At 45.8% G+C, this 19,068-nt stretch overlaps 2 protein-coding genes across 2 annotated transcripts; both read right to left on the bottom strand.

The window, feature by feature from the left end:
* Window positions 1–1,719: 1,719 nt before the first annotated feature.
* On the bottom strand, window positions 1,720–6,661 carry LOC127782730 (GDSL esterase/lipase At5g45910-like). Its single transcript, XM_052310001.1, has 5 exons — window positions 6,125–6,661; window positions 5,806–6,021; window positions 5,552–5,700; window positions 5,186–5,459; window positions 1,720–2,303 (listed from the first exon to the last, which is right to left on the bottom strand). The coding sequence occupies exons 1-5, from the start codon at window positions 6,369–6,371 to the stop codon at window positions 2,071–2,073; spliced, it is 1,119 nt and encodes a 372-aa protein (XP_052165961.1). The 5' UTR covers window positions 6,372–6,661; the 3' UTR covers window positions 1,720–2,070.
* A 7,568-nt stretch (window positions 6,662–14,229) lies between these two features.
* On the bottom strand, window positions 14,230–17,567 carry LOC127782741 (GDSL esterase/lipase At5g45910-like). The gene is made up of 5 exons (XM_052310012.1): window positions 17,185–17,567; window positions 16,882–17,091; window positions 16,648–16,796; window positions 16,279–16,552; window positions 14,230–14,694 (listed from the first exon to the last, which is right to left on the bottom strand). Exons 1-5 carry the CDS (start codon window positions 17,432–17,434, stop codon window positions 14,477–14,479), a joined length of 1,101 nt encoding a protein of 366 aa, XP_052165972.1. The 5' UTR covers window positions 17,435–17,567; the 3' UTR covers window positions 14,230–14,476.
* Window positions 17,568–19,068: the final 1,501 nt, after the last annotated feature.

Below are 19,068 nucleotides of genomic sequence, written 5' to 3'. Positions count from 1 at the left end.
AAAATTGCCAGGTGGCATACCATGCTGACCAAATTTACTAAGCTATCGATCAGCAATTTGGTTGACTGTATTGTGATTTTTCAAGCGTGTATGATACTATGATGCCTATGATCAACACTAAATCACTCTGCCCAAGCACGCAAAACACCGTCACCAGAGAATAATCGATTTGCGAATATTTGCAAACCCATATGGCGTGCACCAAAGGCGGCGAAGCCGAGGGGGGAGGCCGTCGCGCACATGGACGCGGCGGCGAAGATGGGCTGGCCCACCTGCAGTGAGAGGCCGCTCCACGTCCCAGGGTTGCCGGCCAGCTCCCTTATCTCGTTCGCCCTCCTCTGCTCCGGATCTGAGGAGGGGGATGGCGGCAGCGGTGAAGGCGGTAGGGTGGGGATGGAGGCGGAGCAGAGCGTGGCGCTGAGGGGCGGGTGAGCAAGAGCGGGGCGCGACCTCGACGGCTGGCGGCGGGGTAGGGCACCACGTCACCGCCGGGATCGGCCAGAGGAGCGAGAAAAGAAGAGAAGTGTGGTTGACAGTGGGCCCCACCATTTTTCTTTTATCCTTGTCACTGACAGTTGGGTCCCACCTGCGGACTCAGCAAGTCAACAGGGTCAAAGATGCCACGTAGGATAAAACCACCTCCAAAACCGTCCAGGAAGTTGATATGCAACGGTTTTCGAAGTTGGGGAATGTATTATACCCGGTTTTGCGGTTGAGGGATGCTATTCATACACGGCCATGAGTTGAGGGAGGGAAAGTAGACTTATTCCTCTAACCTTGGCCCGCAGACGGTGTTCCGTAGGCCTGTAAACTTTTGTTCGTTCAACAGAGCCCATCAGCTATCTATGGCCTCAAAAACCGAGATTGCTAGGGGGCGATCGATCGCCCCTAGCGATCAATATTCGGTCCCCCTTTTCTCCATCTGGTTTTCTTTTTTTAGCACCGTATTATTTTTTCTATTTTAGTAAATTTATGCACCTAAAATTTGTACACCTCAAGTTTACACATCTAAAGTTTAGAGACCCAAAATTTATATCTTTAGCGATCAGGATTCGGTCCCTCCTCTCTCCACCTAGTTTCCTTTTTTTTGGCACCGTATTACTTTCCTATTTTAGTAAATTTATACACCTCAAGTTTGTACACCTCAAGTTTACACATCTAAAGTTTAGAGACCCCAAGTTTATATATCCGATTCAAATTTGAATTTGAATTCAAATAATTTCTATATATAGTATTTCTATACATCTAAAGTTTATACACCTAAAGTTTATAGACCCAAAGTTTACATACCCGTTTCAAATTTGAATTCGAATTATATCCGATTGAAATTTGAATTTGAACTCAAATATTTTCTATATATATTATTACATCTAAAGTTTATACACCTAAAATTTATAGACCCAAAGTTTATAAGTCAAAAGTTTACATACCTGTTTCAAATTTGAATTTAAATTCAAATTTTTATATATAGTATTTCTATACAGAAATTTTTCCAACTTTATTTTTTTTAAAAAAATAATAGGAGGGGTGGACGGGTGATCGCTAGCCTTACCCCTCAAAAAGGCCATAGTACCATCTGCATTCAGAAATGTGGAGGGCTGGTGGCCCTGACAATTCGTCCAAAATTCGCCAAGTACCATTTGAGCCAAACTGACAGGTTAGACTTTTTTTTTTTTGAAAAGTAGTAAAACGACAGGTTAGAAATACACGGTCGGTATGTATACAAGGTCGAAAGGATGCTATATATGAGAGCAATTTTAATTTCTCAAGAAATAGGAATTACATTTACTCTCTCTTTCTCTACCAAGGACCAACAAACGAAATACACAAACCAAAACACGCTTCTTACATGAATGAAACTACAACACATCCCCAACCAACCATCTAATTAATCTGAACAAATTAACCATCACATCCTCTGTTCTTCTGCCTGTCCGGCCCCTTTCGCTATCCTTCACATCTCCAGTGCATATGAAGGTGTGTGTGTGTGTGGTGTGTGTCTGCTGCTTGTCATATATGCAAACGATGAACGAATGGACGATATCACAAACCGATCGTGTTTTCGATCGATCAGTGGTGACGGGTCTCGAGGATGGGAGGGTCAGCGAACGGGCCGTAGAGCCAGCCCTTGGCGATGTGGCCGTAGGACGCCTCGGTGAGGTGGATGCCGTCCCAGCTCCAGTGGTTCGACGGGTCGTCGCACGCGTACGACCCCGGGTCCCCGCACTTGGACGTCAGGTTGAAGTTGTACTCCCCGACCCCCGGCGCCCCGCAGCACGCCCGCGGCGTCTGCCTCAAAAACCCTGCAAAAACACCGCAAAATTTAGACCCATCGATCGTGCGTGTCATAGAAAAAAAAGTTATAATGACATGGTTTCAATTTTCCCTAGAAAAACACACGAATATTAAAAAAGTATCTAATGTTAAATAAATAGTAGATGTGACACTTCGAAACTTAGACTGGCTAATCCATCACCTTGTGCAGCTAGCCGGAAGATCTCTAAACGTTTCTCAATGGTAAAATTAACCGGCACGGGCTATCTCCGTGCGTGCGCGCGCGAGATGCTGCCGTGCATGTACGACGCGGTCATCAGCTGATGCCTCGTATCGTCGTCGCATCGTGTACATGGTGTAGATAGGATTTTTAAAAAAAATGTGTGGTACTAGTATATTATTATATGGGTTGGTGAACTTATTATTCGCTTCTCTAAACCGGATTGCCCGCCCGGATCACGCTTTCTAGACTTTGCTTGTCGATTCTTCCATGCACGAGGGCCGGGGTTGATGCATGGACTGGACTAAGGGGCATTGTGGTTGTGGTATGCATGTCTGTTACTACTAGCTTGGACTAATTAGAGCAAGTTTAATAGTATAGTCAACTGCTAGCTCCAATTTATCTATAGCCAATTTAATAGTTTACTCATACAATAGTTACATACTACATTATTAATATCCGGTCCCATCTATTATACACACACTGTGTCTTGGAGTCCGTGCTACAGCTAGCTCCAAATCTGTAGCTCGCTGCTCTTCTCTATTCTTATTTATCTTCTTAAAATATGTTTGTAGCTGGTTTATAGCCTGCTATTGTACCTGCTCTTAAACAGGGTGGGCGAAATTGGTGACAATGTGTGGATTCTAATTAGCATGGTTTTCAGTGCCATATCAGGCTTGAGTTTTTTTATTTGATTTCGTGGGGAGAATGGGTTAGGATAATGATCATAAAATGTGTTTTCTATTCAATTCGAGTAGAAATGTCACAAATCAATCCACAGTTTTTTTTTTTTTGCTGATCCGCTATGTTTATCCTGTTCAATCATTTTCTCAAGGAAAAAGTCGCGATTATTGTTTGGGCAGGTCGTTTTCTTCTAGTATATATTAGAAATTTAATTATGCAGAAAAAAAGAGAGGGAAGGAAATTGAATTGTTTTCTACACAAAATCAGTGGTAGAATCAGATGCACGTCGCCCGAATCATGCATGATGATACCTTACTAATTGCTGAATGATTTGAAACTGTCGTATGCGTGCAATGTTCTGAGAGAATGGCCCCCAAAAGAAAAGGCCTAGCCAACAAGCTCGTTGGATGTGTTAATTTGCTAATCCCAAGTAGTATGGTGTAAGCACAGCGCCATATGTGTGTTGTTTAGTACATCTCGTACCTTTTATCTTACTTCGTGCTGGTGCTTCTAGTGGTTCTTATATTTTCTGACAAGATTGTTCAGTGTACTTACACTAGTACTACTTGCTGATTGTTATTATTAAGTTGATCCTGCTTATCCTAATTGTTTTATCATGGACTATTGACTCCAAAATTAAGCTGCTAAGCCTATCTAGCTAACATTCCAGTTGCCTGTATAAAATCCCCAAAGCCCTGCTCATCCTGTACGGCTATTGGACAGTGGACACCTCCCTGAACAGGTCAATGCCCTATATGGACCACATGGAATCAACACGAAGTAAGATTGTCATTAAGGCTTTAATTTAGTTGCAATTTAAAAACCTGGAGAAGGCTACTACTAATTCATGGCCGGCATCACGCTAACAATTCCAAGTCTTCTCTCACGTACCAATTGATATGGTCACATGTGGTGTCATCACTGACAACCAAACAGGGATTTATTAAATTAATTTTCCCTACAAACGATCTACCGAAGAGAGAGGTTTAATTTGGAGGGTGTTCTGCTTGATTGATTAGCTAGTTATGTCATCGTTTAGTTAGGTGTCACTTCAAAAATGCTTTTGCCATGTCATGTCACCTACGCAAAATAGCAATTGCACTGATGCTTACACATTTCATAATTAATCAGCTGCAGTGTTGACGCCGGGGAGGAGCCGGAGCCCAGCTTAATTAGCTTGGACGGATGTACGTTAGCTAGCCAGCGAAGCTTTACTAGAAATTAAAATCAATCACATTTCCCTATTGAAGAGTTCAAGGGTCATGGTGCGTCGATTGATCACGAAACCTTCATAAATATATTTGGGGGAAATTGGCCCCCAACTACCCCTTCTGAATGTTCGCCCAGAAACGCATGCTTTTTGCTCCCGTCACTCGACTGATTGGTTCTTGTGTTTGCCCCACATCTCGTTATCTCCCCATGCTTGCTTTCAAAATGATGATGACGATATCTCATATATAGAATTTAAAATATTTTGGAGAAGAAATGTAGCTAAGCAGCCTTTGATTTTGGCCTGATATGCTGCTAGGCTGCTAGCTAGCACAGCTGTTCTTCGTATTATATATTCATTCATCCATCCGCTTAATTAAATTATTCGCAAATACTTATAGTGGTCGTTTCCAACTTCTCCGTATAGAAAAATCGAACCTTGCTGGCTTGATTTCTGAGTTTTTTTTTTAAAAAAAAATCTCGAATAGTTTAGCTTGAACAGAACAAAAAAAAGGCTCTTTTTTAAAAGATAAAACCATAGAAGGATGGTTCTTCTCTCTTTTTAGTTTTCAAAATAGGACGACCGTGACAGGCTGTGGGTCCCACCTGTCAGCGTCTGTCACGTTGCCGTAACAAACCCAACTAACAACCTTAGACGCAAGCCGCCGTGAGACCACGGGCCGCGGGAACTGCGACACGAGAACCCAAAACAAAAAAAAGGAAAAAAAAACCGCGCGAAAAAAGAAAAAAAAAACAGCGAGAGGAAGAAGACGAAGCCGAAGTGAGCATAGCACTGACCGTATTTCTCGGCGTGGAGGACGAACTGGATCGCCGGGGTGTAGTAGTCGGCGTACATGATGCGGACGCCGGGGTGCTTGAGCCGGAGCTCGGCGATCTTCCGCTGCAGCGCAGCGTTGTGCACCCAGGACAGCGTGTTGAGGTCCCTGATGCAGCCGCTCCGGCGACCGTACATCTCCGGCTGCTTCCGGAAGATGGAGAGGTACACCGGGAAGCACCCGATCGGCAGCACCCCGGGCACCACCAGCTCCACCGCCCCTTCCTCGATCAGCTTCTGCACCACCAATCCATGATGCAATGAGAAATCGTGGTGGAAAGAAATCAAGAATTGGAGTCGCCGGAGTCGGAGAAGACGGGCTAGCTTGCCTCGATGCCCTTGCCGATGGAGTCAACGACGTCGGGGACGAAGGTGTGCACCTCCTCCAGTGGCCGGAACGCGAACAGCGGCGAGTTGTAGTCGTTGCCGCCGAACTCCCCCACGATGAACAGAGATCGCCGGAACAGGTCCCTGCACTCTGATCGTCACCCAAAACCACCACCGGAATTAGTTAGGACGGTGCATTGATTCGTCGTCGTCGTCGGCGGCGGCGGCGGCGGCGAGGGCGGCGGCAACGACTAACCTTGAGGGGACTTGCAGATGGAGGCCTTCATGTCCTGGAACCACTTGATCTGGGTGTGCAGCGAGCCGGAGTTCCACACCGTGTGCCCCAGCCCGCGCCCCTGGAAGTACGGCGTGTCCAGCGACGTCGCGCCGGTGATGGCGAAGTTGGCGCCGCGGTGGAACGTCGCGTTCTTCGCCTTCGACGGCGGCAGCAGCGGCAACCCCACCTCCTGCGCTGCTCATCATCACAAAACACGCAGAAAAATGTCAGGTCAACCCGGCATATCGATCGATCGATCACCTCGGAGAGGAGAAATGGGTTGTGTGCCCGTTCGTACCGATGAAGTCGACGACGAGGCGGCCGTCGGAGCAACGCCCGGTGGGGTACCCGAAGTACGTCATCCCGTACGGCAGCCGCGCCGTGGCGAGGTAGTCCGGGATGCCATCCACGACGAGGTTGCCGGCGTCCACCAGCGAGTCCCCGAAGTTGAAGATGGCCGCGTACTTCTGCGCCACCGCCACCCGCGGCGGCCGGAGCGCCGCAAGAACGACGAGCACCGCGGCGACGGAGACCGAGAGCCTCATGGCGATCGAATGATCGATCGATCGATCGATCAGTCGCGAGAGGTCGTTGAATTGGTGTCAAGCAAGGAGGGAGACGGGGCGTGTCATGTATAGGTAGCGCGACGAGCAGCTTGGATGCCGTGGCGCCGGGAGACCTGTCCGGGAAAAGCTCTCTCTCTCTCGCTTGTTTAAATTTCTCACTTGGAGTTGGTCGTCGGGTGTACGGTGCGGTTAAACTAACTAACTAAGTAATATAACTAGTAATAATTAATTAATGGTTCCTTGTCTTGATAGGAGTGCGAGAGTATTGGCTTGATTTGCTTCGTTTTGGTGACTTTGATCAGGTCTTGGTTTCTGGAGAGGAGGAAGTGGTAGCTAAATGATTCAGTCATGAGCACGAGATAAAATAATAAGAGTCCATCAAGCCAGGTCAATACTCCGGATCAGTCTCTCTCATCTCATCACAGCAATTCTTAACGGGCTCGGATTAATAACCAAACCCGGCAGCTTTTTGCAGCATCGTGCTTCCTTCTACACCGATGATTTAGTCCTCTTTTTCTCACCCGTAAGATACAGGACCTGGAGTTCATCCAGGACATCCTCTCCGTCTTTAGTTCGGCCTCCAGGCTACACACACTTTGCCAAATGCTCGATTACTCCGATCCGCTGCTTGACCGAGGACTTGGAGCTGGTTCAGAGCACCTTCCCATGCTCTATCTCTAAGTCCCCTTGCACCTATCTTGGCATCCCGCTGTCGGTCCGCAAGCTTCTGAAAGCACCCAAGCTACATTTGGTGGATAAGGTCTCCCATCGTCTCCCTCCCTGGAAGGGTCGGCACACCACCTTAATTAATCGGTCGCTCTATGCTTATCTAGTTCGTACTCTCATTTATTCCGATCCATGTGTCGATGGAGATCAGGCTGCCGAGCTGGGTCATCAAGGCCATTGATAAGAAACGTCGTGCCTTCCTATGGACGGATATGGACTCGGTTCATGGTGGACGATGCCTCGTGTCCTGGGGATGGCAAGCTTCGCCCTTCGCCTACATTGGCTCTGGCTTCAGCGCTCCCGCCACCCCTATCGGGCCTGACCTCAAGGCCCCCCTGGAGAGGAGCGTCTCCGGCATATCCGTGGCTTCCACCTTCCTTGTGCCGTGGGACGGTACTTTGACCCTCTTCTGGTCGGACCAGTGGATTCAGGGTCATTTTCGGTGGCCTCCCTAGTTTCGGACCTCTTCCTTGCAGTGCCCCCGCATCTCCGAGCAACACGCACAGTAGCCTCCGCCCTTGCTGACAACTCCTTGGTGAGGGACATCCGTGGTGCCCTCACGGTCCCTGTCATCTCTCAATTCTTGTTGGTCTGGGATGCAGTGCTTCCTATCCAGCTCTCTCCGGGCACTGAGGACCGTCTTGTCTGGCGTTGGATAGGCGATCAGTGCTACTCAACCGCTCAGCTTACCATGCTTTCTTCCTGGAGTAGCACTCCTTTCCTTGCGCCGACCTGATTTGGCAGGCTAAGAGCCCTGCCAAGTGTAAGCATTTCCTTTGGTTTGTGTTCCAGCAGCGTTGCTGAATGGCAGATCTTCCACAAAAGTGCGGCATCGACAACCACTCGGCATGTTCCTTTTGCGCTCAGGAGCTTGAAACGGCGAACCACATCCTTCTCGACGATGTGTTCGCTGGCCAAGTCTGGCACCACATCCTGTCTCCCCCTGGCTGGTCTGGGCTCATTCCTTCCCGTGGCTGCTCTCTTTAGGTTTGGTGGTCGTCTGCTAGGGCCTGCCCGCCAGAGCATCTTTGCAAGGGCTTTGACTTTGGTCCTCCTGGTATCCTGGTAGCTGTGGAAGGAGCGGACGCTAGGGTTTTCGATTCATCCCTTTCATCTGTCTCTGTGGTTCTAGGGTCCGTCCTTTAGGAGGACCGTCTCTGGTCTCTAGTTAGTGCCGTTTCGTTTGGGGACCTGTTGGGAGGATAGGAGGTTCCTCCACCACCTCTCTCCCTCTATATAGGACCAGCAGCTTCAGTTTTTTATTTTTCCTTTTTTGCCCCTCACAGTCCTTTTCCTTGTAACCCGGTAATGGCCGGTTTGGTCTGTTGCGTTGAGTAACTAAAACTCCACTTTCTTCTTAATATATTAACGTACAATAATTTTGCGCGTTCACGAAAAATTAACCAAACCCGAATACAGAGTAGTGGAATACTAGTTATATACGGTGTACGTGCATACATAAGCCGATGAACACACATGTAGGAATCTACTACAAGAACATGTATAAGAATCTACTGTACTTGCTCCAGGCGTTGCTAGAAGAACATGCAGAGAATTATTGTCACGAAGAGTTGACCCTGGGGAGTTGCTGGGATCTAGTTTTTTCTTCTCCTTCTTCTTCTTTTCTATCGATCGATCGATGCTGGCTAATTAAATCAATCAAGATATCAAATCATGGAACCCGGCATGGGGGTTTGCTGGCTTTACCATATATATCTCTGAATAATAATAATCTGTCTGCTAGCTAGCTGCTCATCCATAAGATATCTCACTCGAAACAAAGTTACAAAACATGTTGCATCGAAAGATTCTTCCCTTTTTCACTGGTGGATACTCGCATCTCCCTCTCGATGTCTAGTGTCTACCACCAGTACACATCGCCAAGTGGCATTTCTCATCTCTGCAAATATGCAAGTTGAATGGCCCGGCTAACGTATGGTTCGCGAAGAACATGTTCAGAAATTCAGATTCAGAAATTCTGCGTCACATGCGTGGAAGCCAATGGAAGGAGAGGATGCATCAGTGCGTCGGTATATTTTCCACCGGTGGTTGAGCCGTTCCTGTCACACGGGCAATGACGTCCCGTTCGATCGAGCTGGCCATATGATGCAAGCTACTAGCTGCAGCAAGCCAGCAACAAGGGGGGGTTAAAAATCTCTGAAACTCTGTAACTGAAACCCAAGTAGTGTGCGTGCATGCTAAGTTGTTCTGACCCTGAGTTCAATTCGATTATTCCTTCACTTGTTTGACTTGTATATGTGTGTACCTTCTGGCTTCTGGCCTTCTGTTCTTAGCTTCCTCCGCATTGCTGCACGTGCAGGCCGGAGCTAGTAGCTCTGAATTAACATTCTTCACTTCTGCATGCGTTTGTCTGAAGAGAGCCACTTTGGAAAGACCAAAATACATATGATTCAGAACGTGCTATGAGCCAAATGATGCATCATTCATGATGGATGGAAACTAGTGTAACTATCATATCATATTTCTGTACTACTACAGTATATACAGATGAAGCAAAACTGGAGCTGGAGCTACATGAACAGGCCTGCATTCTCTCAATAATTAGTCACTTTCATACACCAGCTGCCAACATCAACAAATAGCGATACGTGTTCCCGTGGCTATGTCTACTACCTCACGAGTATCTCGGAGTGTAGCTTAGCTAGATGATCCGTTCATGATTAATGCACTCGTCACTTGCTAGTCCAGTACACAGTACAGGATGGAATATATAGTGAAACGTACTTGGAAAGATCGATGCAGCGAAGGCTACTCCAGCTAATTAAGCGGGAAGATTCCTGCAGGATCCTAGAGCTTCGCTATACTCGCTCATTCGATGTGTATAACTACAAGTCTACTATTAGCTTATTTTTTAACGATGGATTATAAATTAACTAGTTCAATTAGTGGGGGTAGTTGCCAGCGATCGGTTAGTGGTAGGTACGAAGTAGGAGTTTAACATATCGAATTATAATCATATAACAATTAGTCAAGCTGCATGTGTATATCGATTGATCGATGAATACGTAGCGAGTGTGTACAGGTCAAGTGATGACCTCGTCTTGCTTTAATTTGGCTGTCTTAAGTACAGTTTATTTGCATGATTGATCCACGCATGATCGACTTGGCTGCAGAATTAGTCTGAGAGTAGTTGGGGAATCAACCTCACGAACTGTTCAAAGTTGCGTGTGAGTGTATGACATTACTTGTGCAGACTACAAAGTAGCAGATGGTGCAAGCTAAGTTGGATACGTCAAGTTGTTGATTAATTTACGAAATTTGTAAACTGAAAGCTGACACAGAAAGATAGATAGGTACAGTAATACCAAGCTTAATTACCTGCAAACTATAAAGCATTTCTCAGAGAGAGAGAGAGAGAGAGAGAGAGAGAATGTGTATGTCTGTGTTAACACCTAGCTTAGTTACCTGTAAGCAAAAGGTCTAAAACCGTTTTTCTAATCACTGACAACAACTGATGCGGCGGTAATCTGTTTGGTTCTGACATCTGAATCATAAGTTGATAACACTGGCGCGGTGAAGCTTCAGCATCAGTGGCCACTGAACCAGACAGTAACAGCACAAGAGAACAAAGAAGCAAATTTCTGCAGAAACTGCTGCTATTCGATCCAATGGCCTGATCATTGGACCACGCCAATTGAAGGAACTGTAGTTAATTGTTGCCGCGATCGATGTGCTTCCTCTGTCGCTGTCAGGAGAAGAATCGAAGGGAGGCTTCGACGGCTGGCGGCAAACACAAACACCAACCGCAAGAATCGATCTTGTCGCTATATAGTTGCGTTCTTGACGTCCCTACGGACTTTCTGCAGAAAAAATGTTCAGGACCAGACATGGAACTTTTGTCCTCTTTTTTTTTTTCATCTCGTTCAATTATTTATCTTTTTTTTTCTTTCAGAAAGCAATGCGTTCTTTTGGGCTAAATGGGAAAAAAATGAAATGCTAAATAGCTGAATAGATCAAATTATTCAGTGGTACACAGAACTGGATTAACTATTACTCCATTCGTTTCAGATTATAACTCGTTTTGACTTTTAACAAAGTCAAATTACTTTAAGTTTAACAAAGTTTATAGATAAATATAGTAATATTTAAAATACCAAATTAGTTTCATTAAATCAATAGTTGAATATATTTTCATAATAAATTTGTCTTTGGTTCAAAAATGTTACTACTTTTTTCTACAAGTTTGGTCAAACTTGAAGCGGTTTGACTTTGACCAAAGTCAAAATGACTTATAACCTGAAACAGAGGGAGTATAAGGTTAAAAATAGATTTAAATTATTTTTTAATGAAATTTATATGCTGAATCTTGTTTGAAAAAACACAGATTTAGGAGCTCAGGTAGTGTATGTACTCTTATATTCCATTCCATTATGGAAAAAAAAAAAACAGCCCTAATAGAAGTATTTATGAAGTTTTGATCGTTTTTGTCGGAACAGCTTCAATATTATTCTCTGCAATCTTCAGTTCTGCAGTACAAAATGCTAATTTCTCCTACAAGAATCTTTTGAAGAGCTAGATATTTTAGGAAGCAGTTAGTAAGAACATAGAAAAACTGAGTGATCCAATTTCTAATTTATTTTCAGGGTTATGTAGCTACCAAGTCTCAATCTAGATTATTTAGGTCAAATATTTTAGAAGAAGTTTTTTTAGATAATGGATTTTCATTAACACAACCTCTAAGAAGTAGTAGTATATAAATCACAGATGTTGGTTTTTACCAAACAATAGATAGCAGCCATACTTTACTTGAATAAATGCTGGTGACAAATTCCGAGTGAATTCCATCCTGTCCTTCAAAGCCATGACTTTTTACGGCAACTAAAATCCAACTGATGAGTTAATCACCTAATTGCTCCTCCACGTTGAAACTAAGCTGAAGAAATCAACATCATCAGTGACCGTGAGGACAGGACAACGCATGAACGATCAGGTCAAATAATCTGAACCCGAAGTTTCCAAACGGAGCAGGTAATGACAGGCAATGCAGAGAACTAATCGAACATGGCAGCTGGTTAGCAACAGGATGTTGTCCAAAACAGTTGACCGGTGTTTGTGCATCAGCTTCCATGTGATGGCCGGGTTTCCTGCAATTCGTTCGGGCGGTGTTCGTCGTCGTCTCAAGTTGCAACAGCGGTGTGCAGTTTGTTCATCGCTGCAGGCGACGGACAACGGGACGAGTGCTCGGCAAGCAACAGTTCAGCCAAGGCTCTTCTTGTCTTATCCCCTTTGAGTAATCTGGTTTAGATAGAACATGGGAGGGAGACCCTGTCATCTCTCACATGTTAATCACTTATAAAGTTAGAGGGCAATACTGTACAGGATTTGTCGTCGACTCAATTGCTTTGTTCTGCTTCTGTTGTTCATCTGGATTGCGGATTCATGGGCCGTTTGGGTGGAATTGCATGTCTTGGTTGGGCTCAATCGTGTCAGTTAGGCCCAAGTTATGGCTTGCAAAGCTGCAAAATCAGGCCCATTACTAGTGGTCCAGGGCATTTAATTATTTGACACTTTTAGATTTGGCATTTAACTATTTGCCACTCCTATATCAATGACATGTGGGTCCACGTGTCTATAACATGTGGGTCCAGTGGCAAATAGTTAATTGCCACATCTAAAAGTGGCAAATAGTTAAATATCGCGGGCTCGTGGTGTGTAAGGCAAAGGCCCATAAAACCTATAAAATGGGCCCATATAAATGGAAGAGAAAAGGAATAAGTTCACTTTAGGTCCCTCTAGTTGTCGTCCAGTCTGATTTTCGTCCCTGAACCACAAAACCGGGTACGACCCGTCCCCCAACTTATGAAAACCGGGCAAACGAGATCCCTCCACAGTTTTGATAGCTGTTTTGGCTGAGGTGGCGCCTACGTGGCTAATTTGACTCGGTCTTCATCTGACGTGGCACAGACGTGGCACTTACGTGGCAATTTGATCTAAGAAAAATAATAAACCCCGTGGGACCCACATGTCAGTTTCACACATAATTAATAAAAAAATGGTGGGACCCACGTGTGCTCCACATGTCATCCTCACTCCTCCCCTTCTTCCTCCTCTCTCCCCTTTCTTCATCTCTCTCCCCTCTCCTCTCTCAGGCGTGCTGGAGAGGGAGCGGCACGCGGTGGTGCCGGTGGGAAAGGGAGCGGCGCACGCCCTTCGCCGTAACCAGCCTCCTCACTCTCGTCGGCGCCACCGGCAGCAGCGGAGCAGTGCACGGATCTGGAGAAAGAGGGAGGGGAGAGAGGAGAATACAACCTCGTCGTCGCTCCTCTCTTCTCCACAGCCACCAAGCTCGTCAGCGGCCACCCGCCGGAGAGAGGAGCTTCCCCTTCCCCTTCTTCCACCCGAACGGCACTATCACGTGCCCCTTCGTCCCCAACACGCCGCTGTGCTCTGGCTCCGCAACGCGGCAGCGGGGGACCCATGGATCGCCACGCCGGCGAGGGAGGTTGTGGGTGTGGGGGCCGTCACCGCCGGGTGCCCAGCCCGCTCCTCCTCGCCCCACTCCGGCCGCCGCCACTCCTTGCCCGCCGCACTTCGGTCGCTGCTGCTCCTTCCCCGTCCCGCTCCGGCCGCCACCACTCCTCCCCGCCGCTCCACCGCCGCCACCACTCCGCCCCGGCGCTTCGGCTGGAGAGAGAAGAGGGAGAGAGAGGAGAGAGAGGGGATAGTCAGAAGGGGTAGTGACTAGTGAGGATTACAGGTGGGGTCCACGTGGGCCCAACCATTTTTTTATTATTGTGTGTGTGAAACTGACATATGGGTCCCATAGGTTTTATTATTTTTCGGATCGAATTGCCACGTCAGATTAAGACCGAGTCAAATTAGCCACGTAGGCGCCACCTCAGCCAAAACCAGAGTTAAATATTGCCGAGGGACCTTATTTAAACGGTTCCGTAAGTTGGGGGACATGTCGTACCTAGTTTTGCGATCAGGGAACGAAATTCAGAATGGGCGACAAATAGAGGGACCCAAAGTGAACTTATTCCGAGAGAAAATTGCAGGCTCGCCTTCACGAGACGGCCCACCTGGCGTTTTGCACTCCTTTTTAGCAGGAAGTTGGGGACAAGATTTTCTTCTTTTTTTTGATAATGCATTTGGCAACATTAGTGGAAATGTATTGAATTTTGGAGTAAAAATACATTGGCAGTGCTCGAAAATGCATACATGAGTAATCATGTAATGAGATTCAAACCACCAGTGGCTCCCATATTTCCATTCCATTTCCCTAGACCCTAGCATTATTTTCCAGAGTATCCCCTGCCATATATAACAACATATACTGTGATACAGTAGTATTAATTTATTACGAACATGAAAATAGCCCAGCTGCAGGCTGCAGCTCAGTGCAGAATAGCTGGGCTACAGTATGGCCCGCTGAGCCATCCATCCGCGATCGAACGGTAGGCAGCCTCGGTGAGGTGAATGCCATCCCAGACCAAGTAATTCTCCGGGTCTCCACAGGCACTTGCCCCTGACATGCCACACCTCGCCTTGTTATTGTAGTTGTAGGAGCCTTGCCCACCGGCGCCGCAGCACACTTTCAGGCCATATTGTAGCCCTGCAAAAACATTACAAACCATACATAATATCAGTACATTACTAGTCCTTAATAATGTGGCTACAGTGTTCAGGCAGGTACTGAACGTTAGAATGCAAGTTCTTTTTGCTATCATGGTACAGAGAGATACATATCTGGCCAATCAATCTGAACATTTGCCTGGCAATTAAGAAGGTCATGTGTTGCATTATGTGCAAATGTCCGTGTCAATTGTGTCATGTTCAGGTACACGCAGCTAGTGCGTAATGAGTGTGTTTGTTATTCCGGATTTCCGGTTAGTTGGGCTAGACCTTTCAGACGAACAATGTGCCCACTGCAAGTGTTCTTATACCGGGAGGATCACTGGATCTGTACCCCATCTCGTGGCCTGAACCTGATCACCCAGGATGCCATCCAAACCTGATCACGTCATGGCTGAGAGCCTGAGACGATTGCAGCCTCGCTGAGCCCAGCTGCATTTGTCTTATACAGGAGAGTGATGTGTGCTACTACTACACTGGTGTTGTGTCTGCTACGTTTGAGAGGAGGTGAAAAGGAGAAAATTGAGAAAATGTGTACATTGAGTTGAGCCATTAGCGCATCATCAATAATTAAGTATAAATTATTTTTAGCCTGAAAAATAAATCAATATATATATTTTTAAAGTAACTTCTATGTAGATAAGTTCTTTTTCAAAAACAACATTTTAACCTTTCGAGAAACGTGGGTGTGAAAAAAGAGAAAAAGGACAATACGCCACTCCATTCATTGGGTTTAGACGAAATGACACCCACTATAATGCAAAGGTTAAAATGCCACTCAATAGATTACCTTCAAAATATTTTGCCACTTTAAGGGATTTTAATACTAAAATACCCTTGGCTGTGGAGAAAGAGGAAGAAAGAAGAGGGCAGCGCGAAGAAGGTCAAGTTGGGCGGCATCCGTGGCTCCGTGCTCACCGTCGGCGGGTGGTGAGTGCGCAAGGGCGGACGACGACAGGGGAGGAGGACGGCGGTGCCGCACGCCCATGTGCGGGCGGTGCCGGAGCGCGCGAAGCCATCCCGATAGCGCCGCCGTCCTCCTCCACCAATCACCGCCGTCCCCCTCCCTCCCGTCAGCACTGCCGTCCTCCGTCATTGGCAAGCAGAACCGTTCCCTTTCTTCCTCTCTCTTCACAGGCAAAGGGTATTTTGGTCTTAAAATTTTCTAAAGTGGCAAAATATCCTGAAGGTAACATATTGAGTGGTATTTTATCATTTGTATTTTAGTAGATGGCATTTCATCTAGACCCAACGAATGGAGTGGCATATTGTCATTTTCTCTCAAAATCTACTGCTGCCGAACGCAGCCGGTGGCGTCACAAGTAGTGCGTGTCAATCTACTCGCAGGAGCGGTGCTCATAGTCATCAATTTCACATTTTGGATCATTCAGTGCTAGCTATCTTAGCCGCCTGTCCTGAACGATTCAAAGTTTCAGGCTTTTCGCTAATTAATCGACTGTTAGTTTCACCCTGATACTGCTTTGATCGTTTGCAATGCCAAGTTTATAGAGCTAATTAATTAAAAGGGGAAATAACTTTTCATGAATCTGAAGTTCTGACGTACCGAAACTCCCGGGAGACTGAACCATCTGGGTGACCTGGTCGTAGAAGTTGCCGTACATGAGGCGGATGGCCGGGTACTTGGCCTGGACGCCGGCGAGCCCCTGCTTGAGCAGGCCGTTGTGGTAGACGGAGAGGGAGTTGTAGCTCTTGAGGCAGCCATTGCCGTCGTAGTCGTCGGAGTTGGAGCTCTGGTACAGCGTCAGGTACAGCGGGAAGCACCCGATCGGCATCACCCCCGGCACCACGATGTCCACCGCTCCCAGCCCGATCAGCGTCTGCATCAACAACAGTAGTGATTGATGTATTGATTGCTTAGAAATCTGTAGAAAATCTTGTTGCCAATTTCGATCGATCGGCGATGGTTTTGTACCTCTACGCCGCTTGTGATCTTGGCGATGATCTGAGGCACGTAGCCTTTCACCTCGTCCATGCTCTTGCCGCCGAAGAGAGGGGCGTTGTAGTCGTTGCCCCCGAACTCGCCCACGATGAACAGCGACTTGCTCAGGTAGCTCTTGCAATCTGCGATTGTTCAGGAAGAACAAAATCCCTCTCAAAAAAACCAAAAAATGAAAACAGAAATGATTTGATTTGAGCATTGATTTACCGTTGCCGCAGATGGAGGGCAAGAGCTGCTGGAACCACTGGATTTGGGTGTCGAGAGGGCCGTTGTTCCAGATGCTGTTGCCCAACCCGAGCGACTGGAAGAAGTCGAAGTTCATGGTGGTGGCGCCGATGATGGCCATGTTCGCGCCCTTCTTGAAGTCGCCGCCGCTCGCCTTCGACGGCGGGAGCAGCGGCAATCCGAAGCGATCAGCTGCGCGCGCGAACAAATTAAGCTCATCATCTTTTAATTTGCAGTGAAAATTCTGTGCAGAATCGATCCGAGGTGAAAATGCGTCGTGCGTGCCTAGGAAGTCGATGATGACGCGGCCGTTGGTGCAGCGGCCGGTGGGGCGGCCGAAGAAGGTGTTGCCGTAGGGAGGCTGGCCGGTGGTGAGCCACGACGGGCAGCCGCCGGTGCAGAGGTTGCCGGTGTCGGTGATGGAGTCGCCGAAGTTGTATATCGCGTTGTAGCTCTGCGACGACGCTCGCCGGGCGACGACGGCGAGGAGGAGGAGGACGGCGGCGACGACGACGACGGCCTTGTTGGCCGCCATGGCTGAGCACGTAAGTGAGTACGTTGCGTGCGTGACAGAGAGATGCGCGCGCGCACGTGACACGTCTGTAACCTTGTGCCTTGCTCCTTGGAGGTGTGAATAGGCTCGGTTGCACACAGCAATGTATCCTAGCTTGTAGCCATTTATATAGGGCTAGGAGTACGTCACTTTGGCCATCGATCGGTTAGGCTGTCCTTTCTGGAGTTCTGCTCGTCTGTGACATTATTCTTGGTACTCTGGTCTGGTCTGGTCTGGTCGATCGGTTAATTAATTAAGGGTACAGACTGATACATATTCTCTCTGTTTCTATCATTTTTAACGTTTTAGACCAGATTAAAATTAAACTTTATAACTTTAACTACCACTAACTTCTATTATAAAAAAAAGTAAAAATATAACATAGTCAAAGATATATTTCAGAGACCATATTATTGTCCAAAACGTTAAGAATTATAAAACCGAGAGTAAGTTGTTAATGAGCTATTATTAGTAGCACAATATTTTTCTTGTATCAAAAAGATGAAAAATGAGGATTAAATGAGGTGCAATTGAGAGAGAGGGAAATGTACGCCGTAATTACTCCCTCCATTTCAAAATAGAAGCATTTCTTTGTTATTTACATAAGACTAAGGTTGAAAGAAAGCACTTTGATATCCCTCAATAAATAAGAAATAAGGGAGGGTTGGACGTGAGAGGGTGATTGGGTAGGATGGAAAGAAATTTAAATATAGTGTTTGATGGGACAAACAATAGTGTGAATAGTGGTAAAAATGTTTATATTAATTGCAGAACAAGATTCGAATACTAGAAAAATGCTTATGTTTTGAAACGGAAGTAATGATTGCTTAATTGCTCCCTTAGGAAGATCAAAATGAGGATTAAATTTTACTCCCAACAGTTTTTAATTGGAAAAATTTTATAGCCCTTAAGAAAATAACTCGAGGTAACTAAATTTTTTGGTACCTCGAGGTATATTTTACACTAGAAGATGTGATACCTCCTGGTACCTTATCAAGGATAGTAAAATTATCTTTTAATAGATGACACCATTAATTTTGGACATGCATTTGATTATTTGTTTGTATATAATTTTTTTGTGTAAATATGTAAAAAAGTAAGTTGTGCTTAAAGTACATTCACTCATAAACTAAGTCACAACAAAATAAATTTTAATTACATATTTATTTGAGTAAGTCAAATGGTCAAACTAACATATAAAAGTCAACGGCATTATATATTGAAAACAGGAGGAAGTACAATGGTGAATCGATCAACTTCCTTGAGTGAAAGAGTACAGACTGAGAGATATAGGTTGTATATCTTCATCCTAAAATACAAGCTATCTCATATTTTTTGGGTAGCTAGGCTGACTTCTACCTCTAAGTGAGTTTGGGATGAAAAAAAAAATCCCTCGTTTACTGTGAGGCTGCTTCCCAAACTGATAAACGGTGTGTTTTGTCTAAAAGCTTTCTACATACAAGTTTCTTTTGAAAATCTAATAAATCAATTTTAAGTTATAATCAATACTTAATTAATTATTTGATAATTGCTTGTCTCGTTTTACAAGTCAAAAAATCCAAGTTAAACTATCCTGGAATCTCTTATATTTTGAAACGGATAGATATTACGGTATA

This window comes from Oryza glaberrima, chromosome 1 (assembly GCF_000147395.1).
Source record: "Oryza glaberrima chromosome 1, OglaRS2, whole genome shotgun sequence".
NCBI classification, from domain to species: domain Eukaryota; kingdom Viridiplantae; phylum Streptophyta; class Magnoliopsida; order Poales; family Poaceae; genus Oryza; species Oryza glaberrima.
Note: the sequence above shows the minus strand (reverse complement) of the source record. Positions and strands in the feature narration are given on the sequence as shown.